The 15,660-nt window shown below is 35.3% G+C and overlaps 1 protein-coding gene across 2 annotated transcripts in view; it reads left to right on the forward strand.

The window, feature by feature from the left end:
• Positions 1 to 10,194: 10,194 nt before the first annotated feature.
• The window catches only part of LOC105233704 (uncharacterized), a 746,688-nt gene continuing 741,222 nt past the window's right edge, over positions 10,195 to 15,660 (forward strand). Inside the window, exon 1 of one of the 2 annotated variants that reach the window (XM_049447974.1) lies at positions 10,195 to 11,214. In XM_049447974.1, the coding sequence (XP_049303931.1) occupies positions 10,338 to 11,214 (877 nt within the window). In that variant the 5' untranslated portion in view covers positions 10,195 to 10,337. Of the gene's footprint in view, positions 11,215 to 14,082; positions 15,591 to 15,660 lie in introns of those variants that run through there. The other variant, XM_049447975.1, reaches the window with a different exon arrangement.

Below are 15,660 nucleotides of genomic sequence, written 5' to 3' on the forward strand. Positions count from 1 at the left end.
AACATGTCTATTCACTACGAAATCCGTTCAAAACTGACTGCATTTAGTTAAGCTATGTTCTTCGGGAAAAGCAGGTATACGCTGGTTTCTCAAGTCCAACCGCCCAATAGAATTAGGGACGGACCATGACTCACCCAGAATTGTATATTTTTCACGTACCTGTGTGCATGGAGCAAATAAAACTATGTTCTAATGTGTTTTGTTCAAATGGTTAACCCAATGATGCATCTACCAAATTTGTAACCTTTGACCTCGAATAAAAAACAACGAACTCTCATGTCGTCCGAATGGCAGTACCCGCCGGCGAAAGCAGAGGAAGAGGAAGACCTCCACTGCGTTGAAAAGGCCAGATGGTGAAGCACCTGGCTTCGCTTAGGATCTACAATTGGCACCACCAGCGATAAGAAGAAATAACTGATGCGCTGTTGTTAACTCGGCCGGTTAAGCGGTGTTTACGCCAGTAAAGAAGAAGAAGTATGTGAGAAGGCCAAATCATAAAATACAACTTTATTCAACTTGCAGCAGTGAACATATCGTAGCATAACTTTACACAATAGATAAGTATGGCAGTAGTAGTTAGTAGTTTTAATTTTGCGGATGATTTTACATTCTTAAATCGAAAATATTGTTAATCTTTGAAATATCTAAATGAAAATCAGAGAACACTATAAGCTGATAATAGTCTGCTTTAATGCATAAAATAACACGTATATGGTACTTCCACTATCGTCCACATTTGTGTTAATATTTTAACTTAATATGGTGCATTTTATGTTATTATTCTATATAGTATATAGAGGTCAATTTAAATTGTTTTTTAAAACATTTAACAAACATTGCTTTGTATTCACTTCAGCAGAAATACAAACATATTTTCATGCATTTCTCTATAAATCGTGTATGTTGTAACTCAGTATTGAGTTCGATCAGTCTATTGTTAAATAAAAGTCGTAATTTAATGGCGATATACTCATCTTGAATTTTAAATCAAACACCTTTACGCTTATCACTTGCTATTAGAGTTTACAACTTATTGCTTATACCCCTTAACTAAACAGCAATACAAGCAGAACGTGTCTGGTGAACAATTCGGCAGCTCTTAACATACATCTTCATATTGTGACAAAAGAGTACCCGAAAAATGTAAATAAAACGCAAAATATTTAATTATTCATCAATATTTATTTTGTCGTCTTCAAAGTAAACCTCACCAGATGTAATAAACTTATGCCAACGTCTTTATTTAACGTTATGGTCCTTTGCGCATTGGCAACGGCGAATATCGCATATCGTATGAAATAATCGACGACATTGACATAGTTCAGCGAATTAAAAGACAGCGGCTACGCTGGCTAGGTCAAGTCGTCCGAATGGACGAAAACACTCCAGTTCTGAAAGGATTCGTCGCAGTACCCGCCGGGAGAAGTAGAGGAAGAGCAAGACCTCCACTCCGTTGGAAAGGCCAAGAGCAAAAGGACCTGGTGTCGCTTGGAATCTCCAATGGACGCTACCTTGCGAGAAAAAGAAAAGGCTTGCGCGCTGTTGTTAACTCGGCTATAATCGAGTGAGCGGTAACTACGAAAGTAGAAGAGAAGATGTTCACATGTTTCATTTCAATATTTAACTTATTGTTCAATTTCATTTATTTAACAATAACAAAAGTTAGTCGAATAATCAATGTTACGATACTAATATATCTTACAAAATAACAAAAATAAAATAAAAGAAATATTATAACCCAAATACAAGAAAGACACAAAATAGATTATATTTTTTGTAGTGCGCCAACGTAAAAAGGAATTCTACGCGAAAAAACCTTGTTCTGTTGAAATGACCAGAGTTATTTTTTGTAGCGCTGCCGAAGGCTGCCAATGCAAAAAGGAGCTTTAAGCGAAAAACTTAACAAATCTCGGTATTGGACCAGCTAGGGTTACAGTTTCAAAACGCGGATGAAGGCCGTTTACGCTTAATGAAGTTCTATGTTCAGGGTTGGTTTTGTTAAAGCGCGTAGGCCGACCATGGAAAAAAAATCGATGCGAAAATGACGGATAATAGAAAGATATTTTGCTAGACCCAACTGCAATAATCCCGAAAACTTTGCGGATTTGATGTTGGAGTACGTTTGGCAAAAAAATATTGCCAACAGACACGTGGATCCTTTTGCAAAACTATTAGATACAACAAAATTTACGTATAAGCCTTAAAACACTCTTCTTTTATTAAATTGTAATAATTTCTTCATATTCTATTTATTTAGATGATTCTGAATTTTAATATAATCGTTATCTTTATTTCCTTCAGTTTATTTGTAAAAGATGTCGATAAGGTAACACCGATTATTTGACAGTTTGCAACCCTATTAAAAACTATGTTTGCACTCCATAAAGTAAAAAACGTGTACAAACGAGTTTGTAAAGTGTTTGTGGACATGCAAAATATAAATGTAAACTTAATTTTAAATCCAAAAAAAATACGTATTTATTTTAGTGGTAATTTTAAACTTTAAACGCAAATTTCTCGAAAACCGTTAGTTTCCCGTGGCTATAACTATATTCTTGATCTGAAGAACTTCTTATATCCGACCATATTCATTTCATTCCGGAAACCCTAGGACGGTACTCGTATACTAAAGTTTTCTCATTTTTAGCACATGTTTTATATTTTGTTTTTTAATTAATTACTGAAATCCAGCTAAATTATTCTAGACGGGTGGTACACAGATGGTATAAGGGGCTCTATCGGAGCCGGTTTGAAAATTGGACAATGGGCGTGGCATATCTCGGAACTCGACAGATCGATTTCGCCTTAATTTAGTATGTAATATTCTTTTAATATTTCTATGTCATAGTGTGAAAATGAGCGAAATCGGACTACAACCTTCACTTTCCAGAACACAAATAAAGAATTAAGAAGAATTGATATAACGGATTAAAATTTTTCGGTAATAATTCCCTTAAAGTATGCCACCTTTTGACCAAAAATTGTCCAAATCCAACCAAAGCTGTCCAAGCCCATAGATAGCCAATATGTGGACCCCGGTACTTATGGTGAGCCCAATATGCCTAATATGAAAATTTTCGATCTTCTAGGTCACTTTATGCTGGATATATCCTCTAATATTTGATCTTAATGAAAATTGCAGAGCATGTTTTATTCATAACATTGTATCTTTGCACCTAAAACAGATACAATTGCGCGAAAACTTGACCCTCCCCCATATAACTATTACCAATCTTTTCGAACATCCACTTTACCTTGCTCTATATGATTGGTGATTGTATGTAAGGTACCTTAATGAAACCTAGGGAACATATTTTTGAGTATGTGGCATATTAGTAGTATGTGGGATGAGCAAAAATAGATAAAATCTGGTCGATACTACCCCCTACTCAAATATATTCAATGTAAAATGTTCGGTTGCACCCGAACTTAACCCTTCCTTACTTGTTTTATTTTAATATATTGTATTAAGTATTATATCCAATCATGCATTTTTATTCATAAAATCACTTTAAATAATTTTGTCCGGTTGTTGAGACCAAATGCTCCAACGAGCGATGTTACGAATTTCGTGAAAGTCGCCCAAAATCATTTCTCTATGACAATGTGACAGGTGCTGAATCATGGATTTATACGAATGAGCCCGAAAATAGATAGCAGTCGACTGTATGTGTGTTTCAATATGAGTCGCATCAAACAAAAGCCGTTCAACTACGAAGTACTTCCAAGTAAATGGTTTCCTGTTTTTTTGGAAAAACTGAACATGTCGCAGCCACACCAGTAGAACAAAATAGAACAGTAAATTCTGAGTCTTACATATCATTTTGCATCCAATTGTCTTGAAAAATGTAGAGGTCTTAATGAAGAATATTAAAAAAAAAGAGCAATTTTTAATGATTAATATTTGTTTTTTGAAGTTGTCTTGTAAAGTTTAGATGTCTTAATGAAGAATATTTTAAAAAATTGAGCAAATTTTAATGACTAACATTTGTTTTTTAAAGTTATAAGTTTATATATGATCACTAATTCGGTCATAAGTTAGCAATAGACCTGGAGGTCAACGTATTCGGTACGTGGGGGATTGAACAGCTGTTTTCGGAATTTCATAACTTTTGATCATAACGTAACACACCTTAAAGGCACTAGGTTAGGTTAGGTTAAGTGGCTGATCAAATATAGCACCTGGACTCCTATGTGTTGTCCTTTGTGAAGCCATAAAAAAGAAAAACTTCTGTGTTCGAAATTATAAATTAGCAATACGCTTAGTAGAAAATACAAATTTGCACAGGCGTTTAATCTCCACTCGCGCTAATTCGGTGGGATGTTTGAAGGTATGCGCTCCCAAGTGTTTAAGTCATTGTATAACCCTACAAGTAACAAAAGAATCAGCTGGGCCAGGAGGCCTATTTTCACCCTTTTTATATATACAGTTTTTAAACAACCAACAGCTTGATCCATTCGTGCCGCCTTATTGAAATTAAACAAAAAATACGTACATTAACTAAACTAGTAAACTAACAATTTAAAACTAAACAGTTGCATCAAAAATATCACAACGACAATACATTATTAGAAACAAAACTATTAATTTAATTTTTGATTTATATGATTTATGCTTTTAAATGAACTATATGAATGAATTATAATAACTATTATAATTTAAAGAGTCGGTTAAACATCTGCATACAGTTTCTAATAGTTTGGCGGGGTACTGGTTACGACGTATATATGTATACATATAACACGATTTTAAAACTTCACTTTTTTATAAAATCACGATTTAGGACGACCCTATTCACTTCTTGTTCACTTATTTGCACTAACTTTACATATAATTATTGTATTTTTATACATAAAACTCACCTGGAGATTTCCCCTTCTGATGGGAAGGGATACAGCGGCACCCCCAAACTGCAACCAGCACCACACTTTCTGCAAGGCGTCCAACAAATATTAACAAATTTAATTAATTAATGTTACTATACTTACATACGCAGAATATCTCTTTGAATTATGATTTAATTTTTACTAAAAACAAACTTAAAATAACTATCTAAATTTTCCTGAGCTTCTTAAGCTTAAAAAAATGTCTGTTGAAATGATTTGACACATTACACGGTTGCACGAAATATTCCCAACCTTACAGCATAGACGCCAATAGAGCAATGGCATGTTAAAAGCCCCACAACTAGGAAGAGGCTAGCCTAACTGAAGGCAAAGATATCACTATGCCTCACGTGATCGATCTTGGGCCAAAAGGCTTTTGCGACAGCGTACGTGCCGATAGCATTCCAGCGCTGGCCAAGCTTCCGTGAAACCCAGCTATTTAGTAGTATAACAGAAGAAGATACGGGAGCACCGAACAGCTCCCAAGAAGCTGCACTCCGTAAATAAAGTCACTCACACACACACACACACACACAACTCCTCGTCAATATATGGGCAGAGAAGGAGCCGCCAGACTCCATGATCCAAGTGATCCGGTATGAAATCAAAGTGTGTGTTCTTTAAAGAACCCAGATTCTCTGCGTCTGATAGCAACTTTCGCAGCCATACACTTTCCGACGATGTATACAAGCACCACACATGCTAACGAGCGCCGCCACTTGAACGCTATTTTCTTAGCAAGTGTGGCTTTTCCCAGAGGCCTCTACCAAATAAAGACTCCATAGAACATAATGGGCTTGATTACGGTGCCGTAGAGCCAGAGAACCACTTTCAGTGAGAAACCCCACCTCTTGCCAATGGCTCCTCTACTCGATATTCGGTTTCCATGAAAGCCTCCAGCCCAGGATGAGCAGTAGATATTTAATTGTATCCACCGATTGCAAACGGGAGTCTCCCCTTTTCGGTAGGGATGCCATCGGAATCTTTTAACATCTCGGTTTTACTTGAGTACACGGTACTCAGAAACCTTTTCTTTAGACCATAAGTGTTTGAATTGGCAATCACCCGACAGCCACGATTTTCAAAATATTAAGCAGCCTGAATTCATAGAGAAGCACAGAGAACTACACCTTGTAAGGTTCCCCTACTCACATTGCGTCGAGGGTGTGCGTTGCCTCTTTCCAATTTAATTACTCTGTCGCACAGAAAACTGAGAATGAGGTGTTTGAAGTTTTATTCAACCTTCTTCCTTTTACTCTTTGCCTTTCTTAACTCGGCATGGGAGAGTTTATTGGTAGTAGACTTTCCAGTATTACAAATAAACATGTTTTGAAATAAAATAGTGACTCACCTCTGTTATTAGTGTCGGAGCTGCCCCAGATTAAATGCCAGGAGTTGCATTAGAAGCAATGATGACGCGATGCTTCAACCAAGGTCTTCCTCAATAATAAGGGAGAGGGTTACACCTCATCGCCTTGCGCCATGTACAAGGTGCGTTCAAAAGTAAACAGGACTTTAAGAAAAAAAAAAAAAACAGAACAAAAGGGTTTTTCGGCAAAATCAATTTATTTTATTATTTATAGTCTCCTTCTGCTTCAACACAGTTTCTTGCACGGTCTAAAACAATGTCGAACGAGTGTTTTAGATAACGCTTTCCTTTCATGGGCAAATGAATTTTTCCGAAAAGGAAGAAATCGCACGGTGCCATATCAGGTGAATACGGAAGTGGTTAATGGTTAAAATGTGATTTTTAGGCAAATAATCGGTCACAAGCGTCGACCGATGAGATGGCGCATTATCGTGCAACAAACGCCAACTTTCATCTTCGCAATATTCGGGCCGAACTCGTCGAATACAGCGCACCAAACGCTGCAAAACTCCAAGGCTTAATACCGCATTAACGTTTTGGCCGGGTGGAACAAATTTCTGTGGACAATACTCTTGGAATCATAAAAGCAAATCAGCATTGTCTTCACTTTTAACTTCTCCATGCGTGATTTTTTGGGTTTCGTCCGGTGCCTTCCATTCAGCCCTCTGGTGTTTCGTTTCTGGATCATATTGGAAACACTACTTTTCGTCACCAGTCACAATATTGTGAAGGAAGTTTTTGTCCTTTTTGACCTTTTTAATGATGTCCTTCGAATGTTGGATTCTACGCAAATTTTGGTCGTCAGTCAATTTGTGCGGAACAAACTGTGCACACACCTTTCATAAACCAGTTAAGTCAACTCGATATTTTGGAGATGTTCAATTCCATTTCAATGAATTTCAGGCTGATTTTTGATGAATTCACGCACAGTTTCGATGGAGTTCCCAGCGATCACGGATTTTGGTTGGCCCACATGTTGATCGTCATTTATGTCCTCACCAACACTTTGAATACCTTGAAACCACTTGTGCACTTTGCTACGGGTACTGATCGCCATAAATTTGTTTTATCGATTGAAATGTTTCGGTAAAGGTTTTACCAATTTTACCACGAAATTTAATGTAGGCCCTTTGTTCGAAGCTCATTTTCGCAACGATAACACAAATACACTGACACTTAACACACAATAACTTCATTTCCAGTCTATGAAATCACCAGTCGACGTATAGATGGCGCCACCAGGCACCCAAAGTCCTGTTTTGTCCTTTGGAACGCACCTTGTATGCAGAAATTAATTTTCAATATCCTGCGTGGCACAACAGATTTACCGTCCCTACATCGGCGTTGCTGGATTAGAACGACATCGGCTTCGTCTTGCTTTAGACTAAGCAGTAAATTGGAAGAGACCGCATACGCGTGTTGGGGTTTAATCTGGAGAAATCTCATACTTCAGATTCTCTTCCAGAAGCGCTAGCTCAGCGCCCACCTCGTGCTCTACCCGCATCTCTTCAATCAGGAGGTTGAAGACGGAGTCGTCGATTGACGAACCGCCCCTAGAACTCACTATATACGAAAGACTCGAGTCGCTTTCCTTGGTCGTTTGTCCATCTCATTAAAGACATACCTGGGCAAGTTTTTATACCGATATATAATATTATATTGGTGCCTAATTTCTTAACTGGAAAATGAAATAATCACAGATGATAATTTAAATTGTATTATATGAGAAGTAGGCCAAATTGTAATTCGGCTTCGCCTATGTTCTCACTAGGTGTTGGAATTATTATTTTATGTACCGAATTTGGTAGAAATTAAACTAATTTATTTCAGATAAAGAGACATTACTTCGAAGAACACAGCAGAAAATTTACGATTTTATAATGCACAAGCGTTCAAATCACACAGTTACCACAAAAGTAGATCAATCAGTGATTTTCCATTTAAATCAGATAGTGATGATATGAATTCTTTGATAGGTAGATAAATGTGTTACGAATGTATGGAAAAAGAAAACTTCGTATTTAGTCGACAATGTATACGAGTATGCTGTCCGAGAACGTCTTCAGGTATACAGGTGCAAATCTTTTCATCATATAGCTTAAACTGAAAATAAATGGTCTATAAACAACAAGATGTGATGCCATAACTAAGCACTTAATTAAGATATTATATAAAGATGTAATTCGATACAGAGGATAGCAGTAGCTAAAAGTTTAATGTTCATATCTCTTAAACAACTAAAGCTGCAGTAACCAATATTGCTGAGTACAAATCTTATAAGAGCTCCTACCGATGGTGTGAAAATGGATGAAATCGGAAAATAGCCACGCTCACTCCCCGCATAACGGTACTGGTAAAAACTACTAAAAGCGCGATAAGTAAATACCTAAATACGCCAGAGACATTAAGTGTTACCACCGAGATGGTATGAGACAGCTTTCTGGGAGCCGGGATGAAATCTCATATCTTGGGACCTGACCAATCGATCTCGATAAAATTCAGTACGTGGCATTTTTCTTACAATCTTATATCGCAGTGTGAAAATAGACGAAATCGGACAACAACCACGCCTATTTCCCATATCGCACAATATTAAACTCAACTTGATTCGTTCAGTTTCCAGTACACAAATCGAAAACTACCGAAGTGTGTGCCACCTTATGACCAAATATTGTTTACAACCTAAAAAAACTATTCCAGGTCCTTGGTACCGAATATTTAGACCCCTGTACATATATTTGACTTTTGATCGAAAATTTGGGTCAATATGGGATACATATAACTGAAATTAAAGGTTAATTCTTTTCTTATAAGGGTTTGTCGGTATATCAAAATTGCGTTGAATCGGACAAATATTTCCCTCGGCTTATAAAGATTATCGAACTCCCAGGTGTCTTTGTACCAAATATTTTTTTCTTGTCATTGTCCAAGCCTCTACACCATAGAGCAGGACGGGAATTATGAGTGACTCATAGAGTTTGGTTTTTGTTCGTCGAGAGGAGACTTCTCAATTCTTCTCAAATGCCTACTCGGTTCGAAGTAGCACCTGCTGGCAAGAGATATCCTGCGTTGGATTTTCGGGCTGACATTGTTGGTGGTGTTTAAACTGGTTCCATGATAGACGAAATTATTTACAACTTCAAAGTTATGACTGTCAACAGTGACCTGAGAGCCAAGTCGCGAGTGCGATGAATGCTTGTTTGGTGACAGGAGATATTTCGTCTTGCCCTCATTCACTGCCAGACCCATTTGCTATACTTCCTTCTCCAGTCTGAAAAAAACTGAACTAACGGCGCGGGTGTTGATACCGATGATATCAAAAACATTTTTGCCTAAATATACTAATTTGAGCGAGTGCGCTGAATGGTGTATTCAAGCTTCTTGAGTATTTCTGTTTGATTGGCAGGATCTCGGCGACCATTTGAATGAACCTTTTCTCGAAAATAACGAGTTGCCAAATTTTGCGCGCAATGTGTTCATGTTTAGACCTGAAACGGCGCACCATCTTGTTGGAAATAGAGACCGTCCGCGTCGATATCTTCGAATTTAGGGAAAACAAGATTGTCAATATCGTGTTATAAACCTAGCTATGGACGGTAACAGCTTTTCCTATCTGGATTTGAAAGAAATAAGACCTGGTGATGACGTCATACTATAACCCTCACCAAAGGATCACTTTTCCGGGATGCAATTCCGTTTCCTGAACCACACGAGGATTTAATCACCCCAATAGCGACACTTTTGTTTGCTGATGAAAACAGTAAGCCAGAAAGAGAGTTTGGTTTGACGTAATCATTTTGGACAATTTCCTATCATCGTACCAAAGTAAAGCGTGACATATTAAAATTTCAAAAGTTACTGAATACAGAATTTGAAACAAATCCATAAACAAACATGGCCAAAAAGAGCCGTCAAAATCATTTCATCCCTATTGGTAGACGCTATACATTATTTGTTATGCCTACCGTTGTTATTGGATACATTAATCTACACCAACATTTTACAAAGAAACTGGTGTACATGTAGTATTGACTAGACAGTCATAGAAATATAGTGAATTTATGAAAACTTATAAAATAAAATGTCAAGGATAAAACCGCTTTGTGTAACGGAAGGACTCCGGGATCTTATGAAAAATCTTACAAAGGAAATATTAAAGAAAAAACCTCTAAATATTTATGAGTTTTCGGCGAATTATTTTGAGTCTATGATTGAAGAACAAGAAGTATTTAATAAGCACCAAAACTTTGAAGCAATTCTAAATTATGAAACTACAATAATAAAAAGCAGCGCTGTTTCACTACAACCACAAGTTCCTCTTTCTCTTCTTCATGGTATAGTTCCGGAAAAGTTATTTGAGCTTATAAAAGAGTTCATCAAAGCTGTTTTACGTACAAATCCAGACAACATTTTCGAATTCGCTGTCCAATATTTCAATCAATTAAAAGAACAACATTATGGGACAAATTGTTTAGTAGAATATGGTTCGTACGAAAATTACCTTAAAACTACTCAGGAGTTTTCAACCTATACAGATGAAAAATGTACTTGTGGTCGATTTCTTACTCAAAGGCAGAGGAAGGAAAAAGTTCAATCCGATCTTAATGACCCTAGAAATTCCAGTGAGATAAGACATTTAGATTTATCAACATTCAATACAATCAATAATCAAGAATTTAAAACTGTAAAGTTAATAGGTAAAAATAATACTAAAATTATTTGCGAGTTAGATATGTATATGCAGAAAAAGTACATATCTGCTATTGTTATTATTCAACGTTTCTTCCGTCATATTTTAAGACTGCGAAAACCTGAAACACGTATTATAAAAGAAATAGTTGCTAAAGAGATAGGCGAGCCATCCAACACTAAAGTTTCTCTAGGGCTAACCTATAGAGATACATCGAGCTGCAACAATGAAAACTTCAGAGATACAAACTTACCAAAGGCAAATAAAGGTATGTATATACTCATTCAGTCGCATTAAACTATGTTGTTAATAAGCAAGTTCACCCAATTGATTTTTCATTTTTCACCAATTATACTTTATTCAAGTACAAGTAGAACGGACATGCGTTGCTGTGACTATGGTATACATTAACTACTATCATAAGCAACTGTTCAATATAATGAAAATACTTTCACGAATAAATAATACGTTATTTCCGATATCAAAATAAAGGGAAGTTCATTTCAGATTTAATTTTGAAAATAAATTTTGGAAATCTAAACTGAAAACTGATTTTTTGGCATTGATACTTACTGAAAGAATGGGCAAAATTTCAACCAATGGGAAGAAGACTGATTTTCTGCAACAATACCATTTATCCATTAAAATTCTCAGTCATAATTAGTGCTTCAATATTACTTCCAGTGATGCTTTTGATTATCAAACTTCTTTTTTTCACCGACACCACCGTAAAGTTTATCATTGCCATTAACATGTTGCCTCGTTCTGTCATTGCTTTGACAGATTGTTGAAGTTTGATTGTTTTTCTGAGAATTTCGGAATTTTACTCAAAAATTTAATTACGACGATCGCCAGTGGTCGAATTTGGACAAAATGTGAACAAAATCTAAAGAAAATTGTAGAAAAAAATTTACAAAATAAATTAAAAAAATCATTTGTTCTGTATCTGGTTTTGGCTTAATTCTTTCTTTAATAAGCACTCGAATCAAATCGCCCAATTTTAATTTGAAGTTATATATGACCACGTATGCACCTGCGAAAGAATGTCAAGATCATAAGTGATGAATTGTTTGAATGAAATACCGATGAAGTCTCGAAGTGATGCTTCATTTTGAAATTTTTTCAACTAAGAAATTATTTTGTCTTCTGCTGTGTTCATTTGTTCTTCACGTTGTATCGGAAAGTTATTGGCATAGGAATCAGCAATTTCGAAGAACAGTACCTTCTTCTGAATAAATTCAATAGTATTGCATTGATCCTTCAACCAAAGTCTCCATTTGGGGATGTAAAAGGATGGGCCAATGACCCCAAAGCAGAAACTAATATATGATACTAGCTGACCCGGCGAACTTCGCCCCGCCCAATTTTTATTTTTTTTTTTGGACGTCATAGACTCGTATAACTTTACCACAAATAATATAAACTTCAAACAACGCATTTTCATTTAATGTTTTTAATGTTTGTAGCGCCATCTACTGTAACATACCGCACTAAATACCGCTCTTAGCGCCACCAACTGGTGGATAGCTCTTTGCTAATAATAAACAAATAATTTGCAATAAATAAATAATGCGACTATAAGGAGAGTTATAAACTATCCTATCTTTCAAGTTGGACCAAACTGCACACAGTGTTAAAAATTTCATTAAAATCGGTTCAGTAGTTTAAGAGTCCATCGCAAACAAACAATGTGACACGTGATTTTTATATATTAAGATATGCTTAACCACACCGTTTGTTTTTTGAAAATATATCAAAATTCACTTAAATGGTGGTTCAGCATCTACAGTCGTAAATACATATAACAGAAAAATCAGATCGAGTGGCATCATTATATCTTCGTATATCTGTTTAACGATTCATAATAATTGCCATACGAATCTGTTTCTGTGCATTGAATACTCTGTCACAATGTTCCATCATTGTATGAAATGAACGAATAAATTGATTAATTCTATCTCATTCAACAGAAATTGTCTGATTAACAGCATCGCAGGTTTTATTTGATTGCTCTTTCATCTTGCATATTGAACAATCGTATCGGCATCGTAAAATTACAACTGGGCATTATTTGGCTTACAACCAATTGCTGTGATCATGGGTCCTAATCTGTGATAAAATATGTTGTGAAATTTGAAATCATAAATTCCTCTTAAAACTGTGTCAGAAATATTCCGAAATGACCATATCAAAGGCCAAAATGTAGCTTCGAATATTGTCGAAACAGTTTGGGGACTTTTTCTATATTTCTATCAAATTTGATGTGAGACCGTCATATCACGAAGCAAAAAAGCTTAGCTAAACAATGCCTGCAAACAAAGTTCATGGAATCAATATGAAAGCGATCCAAAAAGAAACTCGCCAATAATAAATAAAATCATGGGATACCGTCAAAAAATCCTTTCTCGAATTTAAGTGTTGTTGATGTTGATTCAATTAACTAATTATCCTTAGAAAACAATTGTAAATAATTTAACTATCAAACAATGCACTTGAAATTTACCTAAGCATTTCTAACTCAACAAAATATAATAAACGTTGTCAATTAATTTTCGTTAAAATTTGCAACAAACCAACCGCATGTAACGAAAACGGGAAAAATCAATCACTTCTTTTTCGTTGTGGTTGTTGATATTGTCGATTCCACCAACTACATAAAATTGATCTTCAAAAATTTGTTTCAAAAATTAACTGACACACAATACACTTGAAATTAATCTAACAGTTTCTAACTTAACAAAATAAAACGAATGATATCAAAGGTTATTTCCACTTCAATGCGTTTTTTTTCAGAAACAATACTTGAAATTTACTGTAAATTATGAATGGAAAGAACATCCACAAATTCGCGTAAACGATACATAATTAGCCGATATATGTATGTGTTTGCAAATTATACACAATTAAGTATATAAAACTTTTTTTTAAAATCCCTACTACAGGACCCGTCCACGCTTCACTGTGGCTGATACATAGATAAAACTACTATTACCATCTATATGATTTCTATTAGTTGATGAGATATAGCATTTTTGTGAAGCAACTTGTGTTAGTTTACAAAAAAATGGATTATAAAGCATTTTGTGTGTTAATATAATACTGCTTTTTTGGGGAAAATACTATTGAATTTGGGCTCAGTGAACTCCACCCTTGAAAAAATATTTGCTAAGCTGGAAACATGCGAAATCTTATGGGCAGGATGTGTCCAAATTGCCTATAATTTTATGCCATGGCAGTTCGACTTGAATTTCGGCTATAGTGCGTTGAATTACGAGTATATCTTCAATCTCCTTGAGTGCTACTGGTTGATTGAAATGATCTTGGCGACCATTTGAACCCTTTCTCAAAATGTTCATTTTCACTTTTTCGGGATGAAATTTCGTTTCCTGAACCACACGAGGATTTAATCACCCCAATAGTGACACTTTTGTTTGTTGACGAAAACATTAAGCCAGAAAGAGAGTTTGGTTTGACGTAATCATTTTGGACAATTTCCTAGCGTCGTACCAAAGTAAAACGTGACATATTAAAATTTCAAAAGTTACTGAATACAGAATTTGAAACAAATCCATAAACAAACATGGCCAAAAAGAGCCGTCAAAATCATTTCATCCCTATTGGTAGACGCTATACATTATTTGTTATGCCTACCGTTGTTATTGGATACATTAATCTACACCAACATTTTACAAAGAAACTGGTGTACATGTAGTATTGACTAGACAGTCATAGAAATATAGTGAATTTATGAAAACTTATAAAATAAAATGTCAAGGATAAAACCGCTTTGTGTAACGGAAGGACTCCGGGATCTTATGAAAAATCTTACAAAGGAAATATTAAAGAAAAAACCTCTAAATATTTATGAGTTTTCGGCGAATTATTTTGAGTCTATGATTGAAGAACAAGAAGTATATAATAAGCACCAAAACTTTGAAGCAATTCTAAATTATGAAACTACAATAATAAAAATCAGCACTGTTTCACTACAACCACAAGTTCCTCTTTCTCTTCTTCATGGTATAGTTCCGGAAAAGTTATTTGAGCTTATAAAAGAGTTCATCAAAGCTGTTTTACGTACAAATCCAGACAACATTTTCGAATTCGCTGTCCAATATTTCAATCAATTAAAAGAACAACATTATGGGACAAATTGTTTAGTAGAATATGGTTCGTACGAAAATTACCTTAAAACTACTCAGGAGTTTTCAACCTATACAGATGAAAAATGTACTTGTGGTCGATTTCTTACTCAAAGGCAGAGGAAGGAAAAAGTTCAATCCGATCTTAATGACCCTAGAAATTCCAGTGAGATAAGACATTTAGATTTATCAACATTCAATAAAATCAATAATCAAGAATTTAAAACTGTAAAGTTAATAGGTAAAAATAATACTAAAATTATTTGCGAGTTAGATATGTATATGCAGAAAAAGTACATATCTGCTATTGTTATTATTCAACGTTTCTTCCGTCATATTTTAAGACTGCGAAAACCTGAAACACGTATTATAAAAGAAATAGTTGCTAAAGAGATAGGCGAGCCATCCAACACTAAAGTTTCTCTAGGGCTAACCTATAGAGATACATCGAGCTGCAACAATGAAAACTTCAGAGATACAAACTTACCAAAGGCAAATAAAGGTATGTATATACTCATTCAGTCGCATTAAACTATGTTGTTAATAAGCAAGTTCACCCAATTGATTTTTCA

Source organism: Bactrocera dorsalis, chromosome 2 (genome assembly GCF_023373825.1).
Source record: "Bactrocera dorsalis isolate Fly_Bdor chromosome 2, ASM2337382v1, whole genome shotgun sequence".
Classification (NCBI taxonomy): Eukaryota; Metazoa; Arthropoda; class Insecta; order Diptera; family Tephritidae; genus Bactrocera; species Bactrocera dorsalis.